We start from the raw sequence: 20882 nt of genomic DNA, 5'->3' as shown, positions 1-20882 counted from the left end.
TGAAAAAGATCCTAAAGTAGGGCCTATATGGGGAATTCACGTCAACGTTTTCGCTAAATTTAGGGAGTTAATTACATGTACTTGTTTTCCGAATGAAAGTAGACAGTAATACAAGGCTTATTATGGATAGTGATTGATATTTACATGCTTTGATATCTCGCGATGAGTCTGCAGTTCCTGACATACATGTACAGTGATTCAAGAAGTTAGACTAGTACAGTATTATCAAAACAAAATGGCTTTGTGTATCAAACGATAACGTTGAATCAAGGACATTACTGTACATCACTTTAATATAGCGGCAGGAAAATATAGCGGTTGGGGCAAAATGGAGTAGGTCACGGCACTTCATTTTAACGGTGGGAACATATATTACTGGCTTGAATATTAGTGACCAAATATTAGCGATGATGAAATCTTAGCTGTTGACTAGTGACAGTTAAATCAGCTAAAATTAAGTTACAGTTAACAAATCAAGAATTACAGTATATAGGATAATGTCCTTGGTCCAATAAACACCCCATATGACAAGTGGTACAGCCATGTAAGGTCAAAGGTTACCAGTTCTTAGCGCGATCGACGTGTTGTCATCAGGTCCCAAAAGTTGGTATTATAAGACGTTCTCTATAGTTTGATCGGTACGGTGCTAGACAAGGGCTAGTTCATTGACAGCTAAGACGAAAGAATGTGCCAGATCTATTATGTTAGCCTTTTTAAACACATATTCTAAAGCCGTATGTTTTTTAACATTGCCCCCCTCCCCCTTTTGCATTTCGGATCCAAGTTGTTCAAGTGTCGATGTTTCTTGTGCCTTGTACTTAATCTCCAAGCAGATCCACGCCGGGCTCGAAAATCGTAGTATGCTGGCCAGTGGCCAGAGAAGGTCCAGTCAGCCAGAGAGGGTCAAATCAGCCCGGGATTTGACCCTCTCTGGCTGACTGGACCTTCTCTGGCACAGGGAAACGACCTACCGACAATAGATTTCGGCCATTTTATGCAAATTAGCGATTTTGCGACAGACCGGAAAATGGCGTCCCATTTGGCCCATTCAAACTTCCCACCAAACTTGAATAAGTAGAATAAGTTCTCTTTGTGCTACGCAATAAGAATTTATATCAAATTGTAGGTAGATTTGTCATAAAGAGGATGTCGAAAACCGCACGGGCGTAGCATTGAGAGGTAAGCTCAGACACGTCCGAGAGTTGCAATACATTTAGATATGAAGTTCTGATGTGACCTCACGAGATCTCGTGCGATCTTGCCCTGTTTCGCGAGTTTCGCGAGATCTCGTGTGATTTTGCGACAAAAAGCGAAATTACGGCCCGAAGCTGCCGGCGAGCTTACTTTAAGATGGAAATTTCACATATATATTTAAATATATATTATTGTGAGCTGCCGCGAGCAAATGAGACATAGGCGCCATTGTTAATCATTAATGTTTCCCTGTGTCTGGCCAGCATACTACGATTTTCGCGCCCAGCGTGGATCTGCTTGGAGATTACCTTTTACTTGCTTTTGGTCTTAAAGTAAATTATATTCTTGCTTGTGAATGTGACCGTCTGTCTGTGTGTGCGTGTATTTATTTGTATCTGTGTATGTTCGTGTGTGTGTGTGTTTGTTTGTTTGTGAGTGTGTGTGCGTGTGTGTGTTTGTGTGAGCATGTTATAAGCTAGTTCGGAGTTGTTACTACGCATGTGCAGTGTCAAAGGTGAAGGCCCTCCAGACGTCAACAAAGCCAGTCGGGCGTTGTTATGCAAATCTTGACAGTCGTTATGCAAATCAAGACAATGTCCAGGCGAGCACTGTATACGAGCCGGGGGCCTTCACATTTGACACTGCACATGCGTAGTAGCAACTCCGAACTAGCTTATTTGTGTGCGTGTGTATCACTATATCAGTATATGACGTGTGTGTGTTTCCTATACACTACAGTTTCCCACACTGCAGTTTCACATAAGGCTTTCAGTTTCACATAGTCTACTATCTCTGATTGCCTTGTTCTAAGTATATGATTTTGCTTTTTTTTATTTTGCCTATGCCCACTTTGTCACCACATACCAGACAAGCCATGCCCTCTCACCACCATAAGAAGAACAAAGATCCCCACAGAAGGAAACATTCCCACCGGCACCATTTGACTTCCAAACAACAACAAGGCCCTACAGACGAGGGGACTGAAGCTGAAGCAGAAGGACCAGGATCTGATGATAACAGCAGTATGTCAGTGGAGAGAGAAGATGCCAGTAGCATATCTGGCAATGGGTCAGAGGTCGGCAGTGTAGGGTCTAGGGACCAGGTGAGATGGATATAACTTATTATAAGAAACAGCTGAAGAAATTCTTCATAAGTAAATAAATTCTTCGTAATCTTTACTGAAACAACAAAAGTACAGCAACTTTCGTAAGGTCTTTTACAACTATACATGCAAACAACAAACAATGGGATACAAAATGATTAACTTAAGTACAAGTAACGTCAACTGTTATATGAATAATTTAACATGTCGAGTTTAAACCTTAATCTATCACTTCCACTACTAGTTCTAAAATCTAGACATTCTTTGATATATTTACCAATTTGTATACAGCCCAGAGATGACAACTTTGATGAAACTGTTGATAAACATTGTTCCTAGTATTGAGGACTGTCGGATATCACATAATTTTTTTGCTTATAAATATGAACAGTAAATGTGGCAGTGTACATTCATGTATCTTCAAAAGAATATCATGAAACAAGGTACAACAATTGTTATGATACACAATGTGTCGTAGTATACCCTGGCAGTTAGTGTAGAGTAGAGGATAATGCATATCTTATTACATTGTACTTCATAGAAGCATCATGCTTCACCTCAACTGAGGATGCCTTGAAATGAAACGAAGCAAGCCTTTGAATTTGCAGGATTTTGCTACTTTACGGTTCACACATTTCAAATTTTGTCTCAATGTTGTTCCAACAGGGGGATGGAGCGTCTGCCGTTGAGCCCAACCTGGATGGTGCAAATGTGAAGTGGGCCGGGCCAGTCAGAGCCCCTCTCCTGTCAATCAAAACTGAACTCAACATACCACTGTTGCTGTTGACTGTTGTTGCCATGGCAACTAGAATGTGGAGACTGGAGAACCCTAACAGTGTGGTGTAAGGCTTCCATTTAAGACATTTCTTGGATGTTTTAGTTTGAGTTTGATCAATGAAATTCTTACTCACTATGAAGGCTTTTGCCAGGCTGTATGTATGATAGCCATTGTCAGTTGTTTGCATTACTCCCTTGTTTGTATTTATATAACAACCTTATGAAAAAAGGTGTTCATCTAGACTATGTAAAATGTATATTATAATTTATCCCTACTTCAATATATAGCTCACTGCTAAACCTGTTTGATACGTATCTATGCTGTACATCAGAGAAATCTAATTATATTTCTATTTTTCCCTCTGCAGGTTTGATGAGATGCACTTTGGCAGGTTTGCCAGCATGTACATCAGGAGAACCTTCTTCTTCGATGTCCACCCTCCGCTAGGGAAACTCATTATTGCTTTTGGAGGTAATTTCTTAGGACCTTCTATTGCTGAAAAGAAAAATCTGAACTTAGGCTCTGAGCTCATATGCTCATCCCTTTCTGTACACTTTACAATTTTTTGGAAAATTTGACAACATACCAATTTTGCTATCTCGACTCATGGCAGGAAATTATGATAGATTTTGTTAACGGCCACAAGTTCTTTTAGGAAGCATCTACTTGCTTTTGTCAGCTACTCGGTCCTCGTGACTGATGAAAGGTAGTGGATACTACCTGAAGCCTCTGACTGTTAAGAAAAATCTATCCAGTTGCAACAAGCATGCTTGAGAAAATAATCCACAAATTTCCAATTGTTATACTAGTAGATGTCTTATAGCTATAGTGCTCTAAATTTTTGTTGTCACATTCCAGCCTACCTTGGTGACTTCAGTGGGAATTTTACCTGGGAGAGAATAGGAACAGGTTAGACAGTTGTAAATGAATTATATATCCATCAACTGTTTATAAGATATTTACAACATTTTATTCATGTTTACCTAGCCTAGATATTCTACCGTCAGCCTCTTGTGGAAGTTAGAATGAACACTGGTAATACTGTAGTGTTAGAAAAGCTGTTACATCTTTCCAGGTTACAATTTCAATTTAAAACTCAATGTAACATCTTTTTACTTCACATCTTCGTAGACTACCCGTCTGCTGTCCCAGTGTGGTACCTGCGGCTGTTCCCTGCCTTATTTGGTAGCCTGTTGGTACCGCTGACCTACCAGACCACAGTGGAACTGGGGTACAACCACTGGACTGCTACACTGGCTGGGGGCATGGTGCTGTTTGGTCAGTGTTAATAGATGAAAATATATCATGTTTTGACCAATCGTTGATGGCACCCAGCTGATTGGATCACTTGAATACTGAGGAAGACTGCAACATCGATGTACTAACTTTTTGTGTTGGAACAAAGTTTTTTTTTACTGTTCTGATAAGGATGTAGCGGAGTTATCATTATATTGTTTCAAGTAATAAGGTCTGCTTTAGTGTTACATACTATTGAATTCCAGTTATCTTATACATGAAGCTTTGTGACTGATTCTTTCAATGTTTAAGTATTGATATAACTATTGGGAAGTAGGAAACAAATGAAGGATCACTTCCAGATAAAATATGGCATCTTGTATAGATATTACATGTTCATGTAATTATAGAATTGATGTGACGCTTAACGTTGCAGAACTCCCTATAAACTTATTCCAGAAAACAGCCTGGTGACCCAGAGCAGGTTCCTGTTGATTGACAGCTTCCTGCTCTTCTTCATCCTGGCCACGCTGCTGTGTCTGCTGAAGTTCTGGAGACTCAAACATAGGTACGGTCTTCTTTTATTTGATATTTTTTTCAAGTGAGGTTTGATGTCCTCTCATTGCAAATGAGCATGCAGGTAGATTTGAGTCCACTGCATGCTTACTGCAGATTTATTAATGTTTGCATGCACTTAATTAGTGGAAGGATGGGAAAGGAGGCATTTGCAATGATTTAGTTTGCTGTTGAAACAATTAATCATAGTAACACAATGCAAGACAGAACACATGTTCATGGTGTGCATTAGAACTCACAGCAAATTCTGTGAACATAAAACGACAGTGACAATTTACAGTATTACGCAAAAGAAAAATTGGACATAGACTTAGCATTATCATTGATTTTGTAGATGTAATCAGATTCCGAACAAGAGCGATTTGGTCATTGTGATTTTGTTTGTTTGTTTGTTTCAGTCCCTTTTCTCCATCGTGGTGGGCCTGGTTGGCTGGAACTGGTGCCATGTTAGCCTGTGCTTGCAGGTGGGGACTGTTCATGTTCAGGAGATTGAAAATATGCAATACAACATTAAATTATATTAGATAAGTTGAATGTATATAGAAGGTATTGTAAACAATTATTTGACACAATGATATTGCTCTGAGCTCTTGCTATTCTCTCCACAGGTCCTTATGATGTTAATTGTTTAAGAATTAGATAAAACTACATCTATGAGGTTTCATCTTGTTCTATAGTGTTATCATTATACTCTTCCTCTCTCCACAGTGTGAAGTATGTGGGAGTCTTCACTGTGCTGCTGGTCGGGGGGATGATTTTTCATGAACTCTGGAATTTGGTAGGAGACAAGAGACTATCTGTGGTAAGATCTGTGTCCATGAAGATTAGATTGTTAAATTACATTCCAAATTATCCCTTTTAAACATATGTTTTGCTCACATTTTACCTGTATAAGATTTGATCATTTGCTCCATGTACATCGTTGGTAAAAGATTCTTTGTACAGTGAAATTGAGTTTAAGAATTGAAATTGAAATATAAAAATGCGTCTTTCTTCCATGTACAGCATGACCTTACATCCCATTTCCTGGCGCGTGCTGGCCTGCTGGCTGTCCTGCCCGTGCTGCTGTACTTCCTGCTGTTCCACCTCCACCTTGAGCTGGCCAACCGGAGTGGGCCTCACGATGAGATGATGACCAGTGCCTTCCAGGCTACATTAGAGGTACATTGTTCTTCAACTTCTATTAATAAAGATAAAGATTAAACTGTTGTACAGGACTTTATTAGGGAATGTCCCTGTAGTTCAACTGGTATAGCAGCCTCACAGCTGAGCTTCTGGTTCCAATGCACTTTGTTGGAAACTGGGAGACCCCAGGAAGGACGTCTTGGTTGGAGCTGCACCTGTCTTTCAGAAGAGACATAAATGGGGATGTTGTGTTCCAGGAGGTGCCTCAAGCATGTTAAAGGGGGAGGGCTAGCAACCCCTCCTTGTAAAAATATACCTGCAACTGAAACAGCAAGTAAATTAGCTGACCTATGTGCCACTAGGAACTACAAGGTGAACGACAACAGGACTTTTTTTGTATCAAGGTAAACAGCATCAATTTTGGGTGGGTCGACAGGTGTCCATGATTGCTGTTTCCTGCCTTGAATTTGTGTAGATACAGAAGGAAAGATTAATGGAAAACTGTCACAAAAGCCTTAATTGTAATATTCAGCATTCATATCTTTGTTCAATATTTCCCCAGGGTGGTTTATCGAGGATAACTAAGAGCCAGCCCGTCAGTATAGCGTACGGCTCCCAGATCACATTACGCCACACCCACGGGATGTTCCTGGGACGACCCTGCTGGCTCCACTCCCACCTTTCCACCTACCCCGTCCGTTACCACGACAACAGGGGCAGCTCCGCCCAGCAACAGGTCACATGTTACAGCTTCAAGGACATCAACAACTGGTGGATAGTCAAGGATCCTGGCAGGTTTGTGTTGTGATTTTCACTGAATTGTTCAGAGATGATCTAAGAATATTAGTTTTACACTGCATCTTGAGGGTTCCTGTCAACATGTGCTTCAAAGTGTCACAAACTCCTACCAAAAGTGCAGTTTTGCTGTCTTTTCTCAGTGGAAATGATAAATGCAATACTACTTTACTTTCAATTGTGGTAACTCAATTATTATGTTGATAATAGTATTTTTTCCAGTTTTTTTCTACTACACATTCTCACTGTATCGATATCATTGTTGATGAACTGGGGCATTTTAATTGAACTTTTTGACTGTCATTTCCTGTCCCCCTCAGAACAACCCTGTATGTGGACGACCCTCCCAAACTGATCCACCATGGTGACATCATACAGCTGGTACATGGCACCTCCTCCAGGGCTCTGAACAGGTCAGCTACCTTTCTTATAATAGTACACTGTTTGGTTCTGCTTCAAGAGATGGTGTGCCTCAAGAGACAGTTTTTATGTCCATGAATCTTCATGCTGTGTGCAACTTAAAACATGATACAGCCTGCTCCCTCTGCAGAAACTGTAAAAGGAATTAGAAGAGTCTATGACTCACTTTATGATCATGCTATTGCAACTGTCACTTTGTAATTTTTTGATGACGCTTCAGGAGCAAGCCTAAAGCCTTACATGTCCTTTTGCAAAAAAATTCTAGAAATTCAAGGTATTTCTGTAACAGTTATTTTTGAAAGTAGGTTTTTAAGCCTGAGAGATCTAGAACGGTATTTCAGTAATGTCCGCACATACCTGGAAATAGGTTTGAGCCCACTGCCGCAATCTTGCTGCACAACTTTTTCAATGGGGATTTTTATTTGTCCCCCCCTGTAGCCACAATGTGGCAGCCCCCCTGTCACCCTACAGCCAGGAGGTGACGTGTTACATAGATTACAACATCAGCTTACCTGCACAGAACCTGTGGAGAGTGGTGAGTCGTACATACATCTACATCAGACTGGTTTGTCTTAGAATCTTTGGTCCAGTTTGTCATGTCTAGTTCTAGGACCCCAACATCCACATGTACAGTCTAGAAATCTTGACGGCCATGTCATAGAAAACTCTGTTGCAAAATAAAGTTAGAATTATTTCAAAGCCTATTGAGCAAGGTCTAATCTTTTTAAGAGTGTCTTCTCTGTAAGAAATAAAGGAATGGAAACGTTAAGGAAAATTCAGAAATAAACGTATGAATTGTGTGTTATATATTTTGGAAGAGAGGGAGAATTAACTTTTCTTATATAAAACATTATGCAGAAACAAAATTAATGGAAACTTTCTTTTGCAAATCATGACATGATCTCCTAGTACAACTTTTTTTTTTCATTTTGTGTGCCCATATACCATGCTTGCTGTTCCATCCTCACTACATGCACATGTTGTTGCCTTTGTTCTGTAGGAGTTAGTGGACAGTGCAGATGAAGGTGACACCTGGAAAAGTATCCAGTCTCACGTCAGACTGGTTCATGTCAACACATCTGCTGCACTCAAGGTACAGACAGAATGGTATAAGTTAAAATAGTAGCTTACAGTGTGCTATAACTTCTGTATCTGTATGTGTAGTCAACGCTTAGTGCCATCATTTTGTTGCAGTAAAATAAAAAGATACATTCATTTCATGGTATTCGTAGTTGTTACTATATAAGAGGTAAATGTTTGTGATAATCAGAGGGTATTGTATATTATAATCAACATGTATACAGGTATTATATGTTATAATCAGCAATGATTGTTATGACCATACGTAGATAATTGCAGTTTGGGGGAAACCCTACAAAAATCTTGGAGGTTTCTGTTATACTTTCCCTGTTGTAATCAAATGACTTGTTCCTTTTCTGTGCAAATACATGTGTAAATCATAAACAATTGTACCCCTGTACCAGGTGAGTGGTCTACAGTTACCAGACTGGGGGTTCCACCAGCTGGAAGTGGTGTCAGACAGGGTCATTCAGCAGGAGCCAACCATCTGGAACGTGGAGGAACACAAGTACACACAAGGTGGGCACACTGTGGGAAATTTCTGGATCATTCAAATTTAATCAGATTATCAGTCATGGAGAAGGATTTAGATTTAACCTTAGGATTGAACATTGCAGAGAAGGGTTGCAGATGAGAAGGTGTGATTTAATTTCAACAGAAAAAGAGTGGACTTACCTAATGTTCAACCAGTCTTCTGGTCGTCTTGTAATCAGTATAACTGATGTTGTATTAGGTGCCTATACAGATGTACTTTCATGGTAATCTAATCACTTAAAGGTATGTGTCTTTATAGAGGTAACGTTACTTAGGTTGACTGCTTGCTTCTGTACCACAGTTGATCAAGCAGACGTTGTGGGCAACAATGAAGAAACGTTCAATCAGGCAACATATGAGGACACCATGGACGACCAACCGCTGATGGGGTTCCTGGGGAAGTTTGCAGAACTGCAGGTTAGAACACAATGCAGATTAACTGATTTTAGACAATAAATGATGGCAATTGTTGTTATTACTATTCAATACAATATATGGGTTAGACTGAGCCTCTGTAGCTAGTCTTATGTGCACTGGAATGGACAATATGATAGTTTTTTGGATGGCATACAAAACAAAATCTACTAATAAAGTAGTTTTGAACTTCATCTCTTATAAAGGTGTCAGAACATTCATGATAAAAAATGTTTTTCTCATTACATATTCAATGTTTAGTTTACTGTTTTTGATAGTTCTTAATTAAAATTCTCATTACATTACATTCTGTTTTTGTTGTAGTGGAAGATGCTGTCAACCAATAAGGAGCTTCAACAGGAACACAAGTACTCTTCTAGTCCTGCGGAGTGGCCACTCATGGAGAGGGGCGTGGCCTACTGGCTCCATCCCAGAACTAATGTGAGAAAACCCTCACACTCTAACTTACATACTTGGAATGAAAGATTGAGAAAAATGTTCACTCATGATACATAATGGATTCTCATCATCCAAAATCTACCTATCATTGAGAATTTTTGTGTACTTGTAATTTGTTGATCTTAAGATGACATATGTATGCTATGAAGATAACATATATATACGATAGATTATGTAAGCTCTAAATTGCTGTCATCACCATCTAAAACCTACCCATCATTGAATTTTTTTGTGAAGACAATCACTCATAATTGTTTTATCTAAAGATGACTTATATACACTTTTGTTGTATATCGTTCTATTGGTCAAATACAGTCACAAACGTTTGGAATTACATTCTTAGTTTATATCCTATGAAATATGTTGTACCCTCTCCAGGCACAGATCCATTTTATGGGGAACCCTCTAGTGTGGTGGTCTGGAGTGGTGGGAATTCTGGGATACCTAACTCTGCTGGGGGTATTTTTGGTCCGTAGGAGGAGGGCTTGTTTTGACATGGATGATGGTGAGATCTTAACTCTATTCACAAATAATATTTAAAATCTTGTAGTAAAGGCAACTCTGTTGGAGGAAAGATAACAACAGGAAAAGGGCTATTAAAAATAGGCAGATCTGAACGCTAAAAGGTTTTTGAAGTTTTCAGACTTTTAGCTCTGTACTATGTTAACTACTAACACGTATGAACTTTCATGCTAATATAGGCAGATTTACTTTGTTATTGGGCAGCAAGCCGGATCCCAGCTGTCCAGCTTAAAAAGCTGATGAAACAAAAATATGCTGGGTATGCTTTATCTTAACCTGAGCTACAATCCATTGAAATGATAATAAGGACACCAACATGGCAGCCACCACCTTCTTGCTCCACTGGTATGGAAAGTGATTGAAAGTGGTTTATTGATATTACTGTATTTTTCCCTCTGTAGAGTCGTGGCAGAGGTACATCCTGACTGGAGAGTTAGTGCTGGGTGGCTGGGTGCTGCATTATGTGCCGTTCTTCCTGATGGAGCGGACACTGTTCCTGCACCACTATCTCCCTGCTCTGGTCTTCAAAATACTCCTGCTCGCTGTCATGGTGGAAAACATCCACACACACGTACTCAGGTCAGTGGGGATCTCCATTTCATACTCTTTTCTCCACGAATAATTTCATCACAAAGGAAAATCACTATATTGCCATATGTACAAGAATAGTTATTGATTGTCACTGAAACGTTGCTGGCTGTTGATTGTATATAGCTCCTAGTTGTGAATAAAGTGCCTTGGTATCCTGTGATGTTTCTTTTTGTGTGTTTGCTGGCATGGCTAAAATGCTGTCATTAGACAGTACATGTGTAGTTTTGGTAAAATCAGCTTGCATGTAATATGTAGTTATTTCATAATCAAGTCCTTTTGGTACCTGTACATGTATATGAATATGAATCTATGATATTTTCTCATGGAAGAACATATATCAGTTACGTTTGGTCTAAGTTATGTATTACAGAAAAGTCTCACCATCTCTTAATAAATGAGAAGACATAACGTTGCAACTGTACCATGTTAATGCATAGTTTGATTATAATGTGTAGATGTGTAAATGATTGTTTCCTTTGTAAGCTATATTAGTGGTATTTTCTTTTTTCAAGACTGTAATGATAACTACTAACTGTAGATTCATAAATATTTTTCAGATGGCCTATCCACAAAAATGTCTTCTCAGCCCTTTGTGCTGTCTGGGTAACGTGTATCTACTTCACATACAGAAAATTTGCCCCACTGACTTATGGGAACTCTGACCTGTCAGCTGATGAGGTCACTGACCTCAAGTGGCTGGAATCATGGGATCTGCTCATCCAAGTTTTATGAGGAATGGACTTATGCAGAGTAGAAAAGAAAAAAAGTGATTTTTGTGTCTTGTTCCTCAAAAGATGAATATACAACTTAGGCACAGCTACTTGTTGCTTGTTAATATCTTTAAGCTGTCGATGGCCTTCGGCCTTTGCTTGATGTTGCAGAATGAAGTCAAGCATATTTTTTCCTGAAAATCTATTTTTACATTAGACGGGGCTCAGTTACCTGCAAACATCAGCCGATCACTAAAATTGTGCAGCGATTGAGAGAACATTGACTTTGCTGCTGAAAATGTCCTGTTGGGCGAGCTATTTACCTGATGTGCGACAACCCCCCTTAACTTACGGGCTGAAGCTATAACATGTTAGCAGACTCAAACAAGTGCAAATTATCTTCACAAGTATTTTGTGCATTCTATCTATGCAATATAGTGGTTGTGTTTCAACACATCATATGTGCAAATACAAATTAAGAAAGTAACAAATCATGTGTTTAAAGTTATGGTTAAGCCCTAATATAGCCATTCTACGGTAACAGACCTTGAAGAGCTGATACATGATTTTATATAACTTATTCAAAGCCATTAGTAACAACATTTGATAAATAGATTTTTTGTATAGTAAGGTGTATTTTTGCCAAACCCTTTATTTGTTCTCCCTTGTGTTCAGGACATTGTTGAACAAGAACTATGACATACATGTATGTAGGAGATGTGATGTATTAGATGTTATTCATCCTTATAAAATAAAATAAAAAGCAAAGCGATTTTCTATCTTACCCTTGGTCATCTTCCCATGAAAGGATGAGTTGAGTAGTATACTGATACATATATGTTGATCTCAAAGAAATCAAATGTATCTGTATATTTAAAGAATTCAAATTCAGATACAAAGTTTGAAAAATGAAAAATGTTTGGAAAAAACATTCCTGAAAGTCCAATGTGAAGTATTGAATTATTGAGAATAAGTAGTGTGAAGTATGGCTATTCCAGGCAGTTCATTATACTAAGAACGTTGTGCTTTCATCACCTTTTGCTCACTTGTCCAATAGGCAATGTGAGGGGAGGGTCCTTATTAAGGGCTGAGCCGCTCTGTCACACTTGTGCGTATATTCAAGTGCGCATGACTTCCGCAGTAACATTTTTTTGGTTTAGATAAATTTTGCGATGAGGAAGTTGTTTTCTACTTTAACCCATCGTTGTGCAGTCTGGTTATCAAACCAAAGAAATTACTTCTTCGGCTGCAAACTTAACGGAACCCATGCGGGCTTATATATATATGCATAAGTGTGACAGGGGCTTAAGTCCGTATGAATTCCGTATTTAACGTAACATTTTTTGGCTTAGGTAAAGTTTGCAGCCTAAGAAGTCCCTTTTTTGCTTTACCCTCCTAGTTATCAAACTTCTATGGCCGCAGCTTTACCTTAGCCAAAAGATGGCATTACGGAACTCATACGGACGCGAAATACGCAAGACTTTGCAGCTTAGGGCCCTATCACACCTGTGCGTATAGACAAGTCCGCATGAGTTGCATATTAACAAGTTTTGGGTTAGGTTAAGTTTGCAGCCGAATAAGTGATTTCTTAGGTTTGATCACTAGGCTGCACAACGGTGGGTCAAAGTAGAAAACAGCTTCTTCCCTGGAAACTTTACATAAACAAAAAATATCCATGCGCAACTCATACGCACTTGAATATGCGCACAAGTGTGACAGGGCCTTTAATTCCTCAGTCTCTGTGCTCCTGTTCTGCAGAACTTGACATTTCCTTCTGTACTCTGTACATACCGGTATAACGTTGCATGCAGCATAGCGAGTGATCAACAGCTGTGTTTACTCGGATTATGTAAATAGCAATATCGTCTGCCCTGAGTATGTGTTTAGCTCTGGTTTGAACTTGACATTCACCTGCATTCTTAGTCCTTACCAAATTGAGTTCTTTGGGGGTTATACAGAGGTGACGAATTGCGGCGTGCGCTTGATCACTGAAATTTCCCTCATTTGTCATCCTTATCTCGCAGTGTGTCCCAATGTCTGTATAACATGTACCTCAGGGGACCTGTAGTGTACACAGGTGTAACCTTGTAAAGTTGTGTATGCTCGCCCGCAAATAGATTCATTGTCCAGTTGAATAAACTTTACTTTCACCCCACCGATGTCAGGGCCGATGACAAGACCGGCTCGATAGTGGGTGGGCCTGGCTCAAAGCAAAGCTCCAGTCGATCGAGCTAAACCTTTCAAGAGTGTTTTGAACGCAGCCGCACAGACCTTTCGCCATGTTACCATTCGACGAGATCCTGACCGGGTACCTCGGCGAGCTGGGCTGGTACCAGTGGTGGGTCTTGTTCCTGATGTGCTATGCCGAAATGCCCGTGGGGTTTCACCAGCTCATAGCCAACTTTCTCGCCGCGTCACCCTCCCACCACTGCTCGGTGCCAGGCCTGGAGACATGGGGGGACTGCCGGCCGATATCTGACGCCTTGAACATGAGCATTCCCTGGACTACACTTGAGGGCGTGGGCACTGGTTATAGTGAGTGTTCCAGGTAGGCGTGAACCAAGTATTAATTTTTGGTTAAGATCGATCAAGTCTAATATCATAGATAGAGGCTAATGACAAGAGATAAGCAAACATTTCAAAATTCTGCAGTAACGGGAGATGCCCTAGCATCGCACGTTTTTTTTACGCGCTCGAACTCACGGCGCTCCATCATTGGTTGCCAGAGAGTGGTCAGGTTTTAATGAATGAATTCTGAACACATTCATCTACAGAACATGCTTGGATAAGAAATGCATTCGTACTGTTCATGAGCCCTTCACGCTCTACGTTAAAAGCGGCAAACGCTGTGAGACGTTTTCGCGAATGTACTTTCTGATTTAGTGCTACGCCAGACAGTGTGCCTAACTTAGCACGCTTTTGTAATTTTGCTCTCTTCAGAAGTTGGTGATGAAGTTAAGAATATTAAATGAAGTAGATAAGGCTTGTAGTCTTTTATATTCTAGCTTTCTTTTGACTGAAAAATTTTGACTGTATGCAATTCTCACTTCATGTGAGAAGGGCTATATCTAGCGCATCCCAGCGTACTTATGCATAATGACATCAGTAAACAATCCGTGCGATGTTAAGCCCCCCTCTCACTGGACCCGCGGCACGCTGGCGGCGTCGCTGCGTCCTAAACTGGATCTGTGTTGCCCTTGACTTTACAATGGGAATATCATTCAAAGCGTACAAGTATTACCAAAAGGACAACAAAACATACAAAGCTTACAAAGATTCGTTTTTTGTCTATGAAATTCGTTGAGTGCTTTGTCGCAACGACGCCGCCAGCGTGCCGCGGGTCCAGTGAGAGGGGGGCTTAAGGGCGCGTGCGAGTTTTTTTTTCAACCTTTATTTAACCTTGAAAGTATGCAAAACATACACTCATTCAAGAGTTCAAGGGAGGAGGTCAGGGGTCCTAGCCTTTCAACGTACCATCGGAAAATAGAACATAAATGTTAGGGCGCCCCCGTTATATATACACTTATATATAGAATTCAATAGTTTCCGTATATTTGTTGTGACATTTGTACACATGGGATCAGGTACGACCTCCCTGAGGGAAGCTTCAACATGAGCTCCGCGGCCTTCTGGCAGCACCACTCCCCCGAGAGTCTGTCAGCCGGCGGGACCATCAGCTGTGACAGGGGGTGGGAGTACGACTGTGCCACCTTCACAACTACTATAGTCACGGAGGTAAAGGCCATACCCGAATGATGATCTTCTAGAGTACAAAATTTAGTACACATTTTTTAAAGATGAATTGGCTCGTCGCTCCCATAGAATGCGATTGAGCACGTTTGTTTCATTTTAATGATGTCTTGTGCATGAATTCACCTATGCCTCCCTCAAACGAACTTCCATTCCGAAAAAAGAAATCAACTGTTAGACATTGGATGTCTAATAGTGAAATTATGGTACATGTATATCAACGAAAATTTACCACATTGGTGATACCATTGTAGATAGACATTCAATATAAAACAACCATTCATATGGATGGCAACTTGTACAAACAAGTTTTGTTATCAACCAATATTGACGCGAAAGTCGTCGGTCTATTTATACGTGGCCGTTTTCCAGTTGGTTCACGCAAAGTCTACAAGTAAAGATTATGACAACGAAAATCGCAAGAGAGATTGAAGTGCTGTTGTTCTGTTCCTTGTAGTGGGATCTAGTTTGCAACAACAAAGGTCTTAGACAGCTGACCACCTCCCTGTACATGGTGGGGGTGGGGCTTGGGTCTTTGGGTCTCGGAGATTTGGCGGACAGGTAACTTGAAATTTGTTATGTTTTTAGATTGTGTTTTGTTCAAAGTAAATCTTTCTAAGAGATCAGTTTTTGACAGTCATCGACTGTCTGCTCCTTGGTGGTATTTTGTTGACTTCGGAAAAAAGATCAGAAAGCTCAGCGAAGGGATTCCTCTTCCAAATGTCACTATCAGTTGTCCCCTGTTGTCCTCGGTTTATGATTACTTGTGCTCGTTTCAACACATCTAATGACTTTGTAATGTACAGGATTGGCCGCCGCCGAACCTACCTCCTGTCGCTGGCCATCCAGTGTGTGTTCGGCGTGGCCACGGCGTTCTCCCCTCACGTGGTTCTCTTCATCATCTTCCGCATGTTCGTGGGCGCCGCAACATCAGGCGTCATCAATACATCAGCGGTCATGGGTCAGTTTCCTGTTCTAGATCTATCGCCTGTAATGGTCCTAAAAGACGTAGAACTCAATCATAATATTTCTGCCTTAGGGCCAAAACTTAGGGAGAATGGGAATGGGTCTAACAAAAATCTTTCATTAAACAGTACCAGTCTTTGAATTTGTCAAGTTGAGAACAATCTGACACTCACGTTAGGTTACGAAAGAACACATGACTCGGTGAGCAATGGATCTTAAGTTCCAGAGAGTTTGTGGCGTCCCCCGTCTTTATGCAGATGTAGATGGCTCATTTTACTAGTCTTGCAGACAGAAACATTTGTATACATCTCACTGAGTGTTAGCTGGAATATTCTAAAATTAATCGTCCAACAATTTCCTTCTCACCAGTTGCTGAGTTTGTCGGTCTAAAGGAGCGGGTGAAGGTTGGGGTGCTCCGTCCTGTTTTCTTCTCGGTTGGGGCGATGATTTTGGCGGGAGTCGCGTTCGGTGTCCGTGACTGGAGGGCCCTTCAGCTCACTGTTTCTCTGCCCAACTTGCTGTTCATTCCATTCTATTGGTCAGTACAGTCTAAGAGAACTCTTTAAAATCTTATCGTTTTGTACAAAACACTGCAATGATTAAATGAGTTACTTGACGGAAAACCTCCTCTGTTTCGAATTCATTGCGATTTCCATTAATTTATCGATATCCAAAGGATAAACATACCAGAAAAGGGGGAACGTAGATGCGAACATTTTGTAAAATTGTATACGACTCATATATTATAAAGGAAGGTCAAAGAAACAATGGACAGGTGGTTATTCTATTATCACTTATGACAGGTGGTGTCCAGAGAGTCCAAGATGGCTGCTGTCACGTGACAAAGAAAAAGCCAAGAAACTGATACAGAAAATGGCAAAGTTCAACAGAGTTGACCTGCCTGATCACGTGTTCGCAGACGACCCAAGTCATGTAGATGACACAAAGGTAACTGCCGTCATCTAATCTTTCTAAATTTTAATGTTATAATTTCTCTGACACCCAGGCTTCTGTGCGTATCCTCTCTCTTTATCATTTCTGTTTGGGGAAACATGCAATAACAAAAAACAAATCGTGTTATACCTTTATCCTTCATTCAACGTTTTTATATCACAGATCAAATAGAACATTGTATTTTTATTTGAATGTTGTTGCTTCCAGAAAAACAGAGAGAAGGACGAGACCCACAAAAGCTACACAATACTCGACATCCTTCGGACTCCCAACACAAGGAAGAGGAGCATCATCCTGTTCTTTATATGGTACATATAGAATACAACACGGGCATTTCGTATCACCAGAGGTACCAGCCCGACCCGCGGGAGGGCTGGGACGGAGGGTGATGGGTGATACCCCGTGTTGTGATTTATGTCATACCCACCCGAGAAAACGCACATCTCAGTGAGGAATGCGCCAGAAGTTTAAATAACTTTCGTGCCCTCGAACAAAAAGACTGTAAAAACATTGATTACAACCTCTGAATCCGGTATTTGAATTTTCGACCGCGACGCAACTGGCGCGCTCGAAATGCATTCTAAATATTATATTCAAGCCTGAGTGTGCAACTTAGAAAATTATCACACGGTCCGGAATACCTGTATCGAACGTTTTCGCGGCCCAGGTATGACATAAAAACGTTTCTCTATGTTTATCCCTTGCGGCACAACTGTGCCACTACTATGATTTATTGATCAATACATGTTTAACGTCATAGTAATTATATTTACATAAAAAGCATAGGCTGTAATTTAAGTTTATCAGCATCAAACCATGAAGCAAGTTTCAAAAGCCTGTGGTGATGATATCTACTGTTGCTGTTATTTCTGTGTATATATGTATATATGTACGTATTGAAATAGAAATACGTATTATATATATTGCAGTGAACATGGGATGCTTGATAAGAAATAGTTATAAACTACTGTGATAATAATGAATGTAACACAGAAATAACAGCAACAGTAGATATCATCACCACAGGCTTTTGAAACTTACTTTATGGTTTGATGTTGATAAACTTAAATTGAAATAAGTATTGAAGCCAATAACATGCAACGGAATGCTATGTTGTGGCGTCTTGTGTGAAGTGATGTGTGGGCGAATGGCTTTGAGTGTTCTGATCTTTCTCCATGTCAGGTTTACCAACAACATTGTTTACTACGGCATCGCGTTGAACATTACGGACCTTAGCGGGGACGTCTACACCAACTCTCTCATAGGGTCGGCCGTGGAGATCCCCGCGTGCCTTACTCTTCTGTTCCTGCAGGAACGGTGAGCTGCCACAGAATAGATGGATTATCTACTACAATCGGTGTAACATGTGGCTTTTTCCTTCAGCTTTAATTTGTCAATAGCAAGCAGTGTTGTCCATTTGACGAAAGTTAATGTTTGTATTGGTAATACAAGCATCGTCGTTATGATGTATGATTGTCTTGATTTACTTAATCTAACGTTATACTTGTTGTTGTTTGATGTAACTATGGACCGTTGTACTAAAAAGCGAGTACACCGACTCATATTTGAAAGGAGTGTGGTTGTAGCCATGTTCACGTTAACATAGAATTATTTTGTTTATTGTTTTATATCAGATTTGGCCGAAAGTTGCCAGTGTTTGCCTACCTGCTGCTGACCGGCATCGGTCTCATCGTCACGGCTGTGCTTCCTGCTGGTAAGCTATCTATCCACACGAAATTGTGTGAAGTTAGGAAAATCTTTACGGGCCGTTTGACTTTGGGAAACCATCAAAAGCATTTACTTTCATGTTCCATTCATCTGTTTGACGTGTCAATGTTAAATGTCAGCAAGCTATGACTTTGTGTTTTCAGGACCCGGCCGTGTGGTGGTGGCCATGATCTCCAGGTTCTGCATCACCGGCGGGTTCCAGAGCACCGCGATTTTCACTGTAGAGTTGTTTCCCACCGTCACAAGGTCAGTCACAAGACCGTTAAGGGACACAAATGTCCATAGAGAAAAGTAAGACCTCTCTTTGTTCCCGGCGGAGCATCGAGCAAGACTAAACCTATGTATTAAACTAAAGATATAATCTTTCCATCTGAGTCTACATCATGTCACCATAAGTGGACTAGACACATAACATGGTGTCAGAAGTGGGATACGAGCCAAGAAGGGGTTTTCTGACACCCTGACTGATCGCCATCCGAGCGTTTAGACGAAAACTCAATTGCAACCCAACTTCAACTTATTTTGCAATACGTGTAGTACAAATCGAGCCGACCCAAAATACATGCTGATGACCTTTTCTGATTTTTCCTCAGAAACATAGGAATGGGATTTACGACCACAGCTGGCAAGATAGGTTCCATCGTGTCGCCGTTTGTATGGCTGTTGGCTGATCTGTGGCGGCCCGCTCCTTACATACTGTTCGGCGTTATGACTGTCGTGGCCGGGCTGCTGTGCATGCTGCTGCCGGAGACCAAGGGCGAACAGCTGCCGCAGACATTGGAGGACGGTGAAGAGTTCGGAAAGGGGTGAGAGGACGATTCTAAATCTTTATGAGTAATACAAAGCACACACTACCGATTACTTTTGTTTGTTATCGGTCTGGCGACGACAAAGATATAATCATTGATATCGATGTTGTAACTTTCTGTCCAAGATCATGAGTACTAGATCAGCTACGTCGCGTTTCTGTGGATTGTTTCTTCTTTTACAATTGCATTATGTTTGGTTATACCCACAGTGTAGCGACTGCAGTGTTCAACGAGGCACTGAGTACTCTGAAGATCAAGAAACCAGAAAAGAAAGAAAAACGGGCATTGGCCAGTTTTAGATATGACTGAGACATAAATGTTGGTATATTCGCCGTTTTGCTGTCAAAAATAGAGCTCGCAGAACTGTTGAGTGAGCTATTGTTTTCTGATGTGTGGCGTCCCAATGACATCTAACGTATGGGGCAGGGATATAACTGTCTCAAACAAGTGCAAATTTTCTACATACGTATTTTGGACTCTTGATTTCAGATTTATTTGTGCAATGTTTCGAATGAGTTGCAACCCATGGTTAATATATGTGTAAATACTAAGGTAAGAAAGTATCAAATCATTTATCGTAAGGTTGAACCCTTACAGTAATTTTAACAGACATTGAAGAGCCGATACATAATTTCATAGAACGTATGCAAACGCAATAGTAGCAACATGTTAGGTTTGTATTTTGCCTATGTTCTACCTTGTGTTCACTTCGTTGAAAAAACAAACTATGGCATATGTACGAGATGTGGTCTATCTAAAAATTTGACAACTCTCATGAAACAGACAGCAAAAGTGATTTTGCTGTGTTACATGTGAAGGAATTTGCCCTGTTTACAGATCAGAACTTTGTGAGAATGTTTCAAGGGACAATCCTCTATTGCTTACCTGTCCAATAGTCTACGGGATGGGGAGTCAAAAAGCTTCTAGACTAGAGAGACAGGTCTCCCTGTCAGACTGCTAGTCCACAGAATTTGACGCTTTCTTCTGTACATGTAACGTTAGCGTTACACACAATGCAGCGAGTGATCAATGGCAATGTGTACTCTGATTATGCAATAGTAATTACGTCAGCCCTGAGTGTGTGTTTCATTTGTGTTTGACCTTAAACGTTAGATTCACATGCGTTCTTATAGGCCTTG

The 20882-nt window shown here is 40.5% G+C and overlaps 2 protein-coding genes across 3 annotated transcripts; both read left to right on the top strand.

The window, feature by feature from the left end:
* The first annotated feature begins 99 nt into the window (after nt 1-99).
* Nucleotides 100-12320, top strand: LOC136441344 (protein O-mannosyl-transferase 1-like). 2 transcript variants are annotated; one of them, XM_066437591.1, is made up of 20 exons: nt 100-205; nt 2062-2296; nt 2963-3138; nt 3442-3545; nt 3933-3983; nt 4206-4352; nt 4770-4878; nt 5285-5350; nt 5595-5688; nt 5892-6047; nt 6574-6806; nt 7127-7219; nt 7665-7761; nt 8227-8319; nt 8711-8825; nt 9142-9257; nt 9579-9695; nt 10092-10218; nt 10637-10814; nt 11384-12320. In XM_066437591.1, exons 2-20 carry the CDS (start codon nt 2069-2071, stop codon nt 11556-11558), a joined length of 2475 nt encoding a protein of 824 aa, XP_066293688.1. In that variant the 5' UTR covers nt 100-205; nt 2062-2068; the 3' UTR covers nt 11559-12320. The 2 variants fall into 2 exon arrangements, with proteins under 2 accessions (XP_066293688.1, XP_066293687.1); XM_066437590.1 differs by lacking the exon at nt 100-205 and adding an exon at nt 535-603.
* Nucleotides 12321-12433: 113 nt separating this feature from the next.
* Nucleotides 12434-20820, top strand: LOC136441347 (organic cation transporter protein-like). The gene is made up of 12 exons (XM_066437596.1): nt 12434-14084; nt 15121-15271; nt 15744-15847; nt 16093-16247; nt 16622-16790; nt 17056-17200; nt 17414-17514; nt 18389-18523; nt 18841-18920; nt 19078-19180; nt 19528-19740; nt 19953-20820. Exons 1-12 carry the CDS (start codon nt 13816-13818, stop codon nt 20050-20052), a joined length of 1725 nt encoding a protein of 574 aa, XP_066293693.1. The 5' UTR covers nt 12434-13815; the 3' UTR covers nt 20053-20820.
* Nucleotides 20821-20882: the final 62 nt, after the last annotated feature.

This window comes from Branchiostoma lanceolatum, chromosome 9 (assembly GCF_035083965.1).
Source record: "Branchiostoma lanceolatum isolate klBraLanc5 chromosome 9, klBraLanc5.hap2, whole genome shotgun sequence".
Lineage (NCBI taxonomy): Eukaryota > Metazoa > Chordata > Leptocardii > Amphioxiformes > Branchiostomatidae > Branchiostoma > Branchiostoma lanceolatum.
The sequence above is the reverse complement of the archived record's forward strand: the minus strand, read 5'-3'. Positions and strand labels throughout refer to the sequence as shown.

Coding starts and splice junctions, on each gene's coding strand:
- LOC136441347 (XM_066437596.1), top strand. CDS start 13,816: ATGTTACCATTCGACGAGATCCTGACCGGGTACCTCGGCGAGCTGGGC. Junction 18,524..18,840: donor CTTCTGTTCCTGCAGGAACG/GTGAGCTGCCAC, acceptor GTTTTATATCAG/ATTTGGCCGAAAGTTGCCAG. Junction 19,741..19,952: donor GGTGAAGAGTTCGGAAAGGG/GTGAGAGGACGA, acceptor TTATACCCACAG/TGTAGCGACTGCAGTGTTCA.
- LOC136441344 (XM_066437591.1), top strand. CDS start 2,069: ATGCCCTCTCACCACCATAAGAAGAACAAAGATCCCCACAGAAGGAAA. Junction 6,807..7,126: donor ATAGTCAAGGATCCTGGCAG/GTTTGTGTTGTG, acceptor TGTCCCCCTCAG/AACAACCCTGTATGTGGACG. Junction 10,219..10,636: donor TTGTTTTGACATGGATGATG/GTGAGATCTTAA, acceptor TTCCCTCTGTAG/AGTCGTGGCAGAGGTACATC.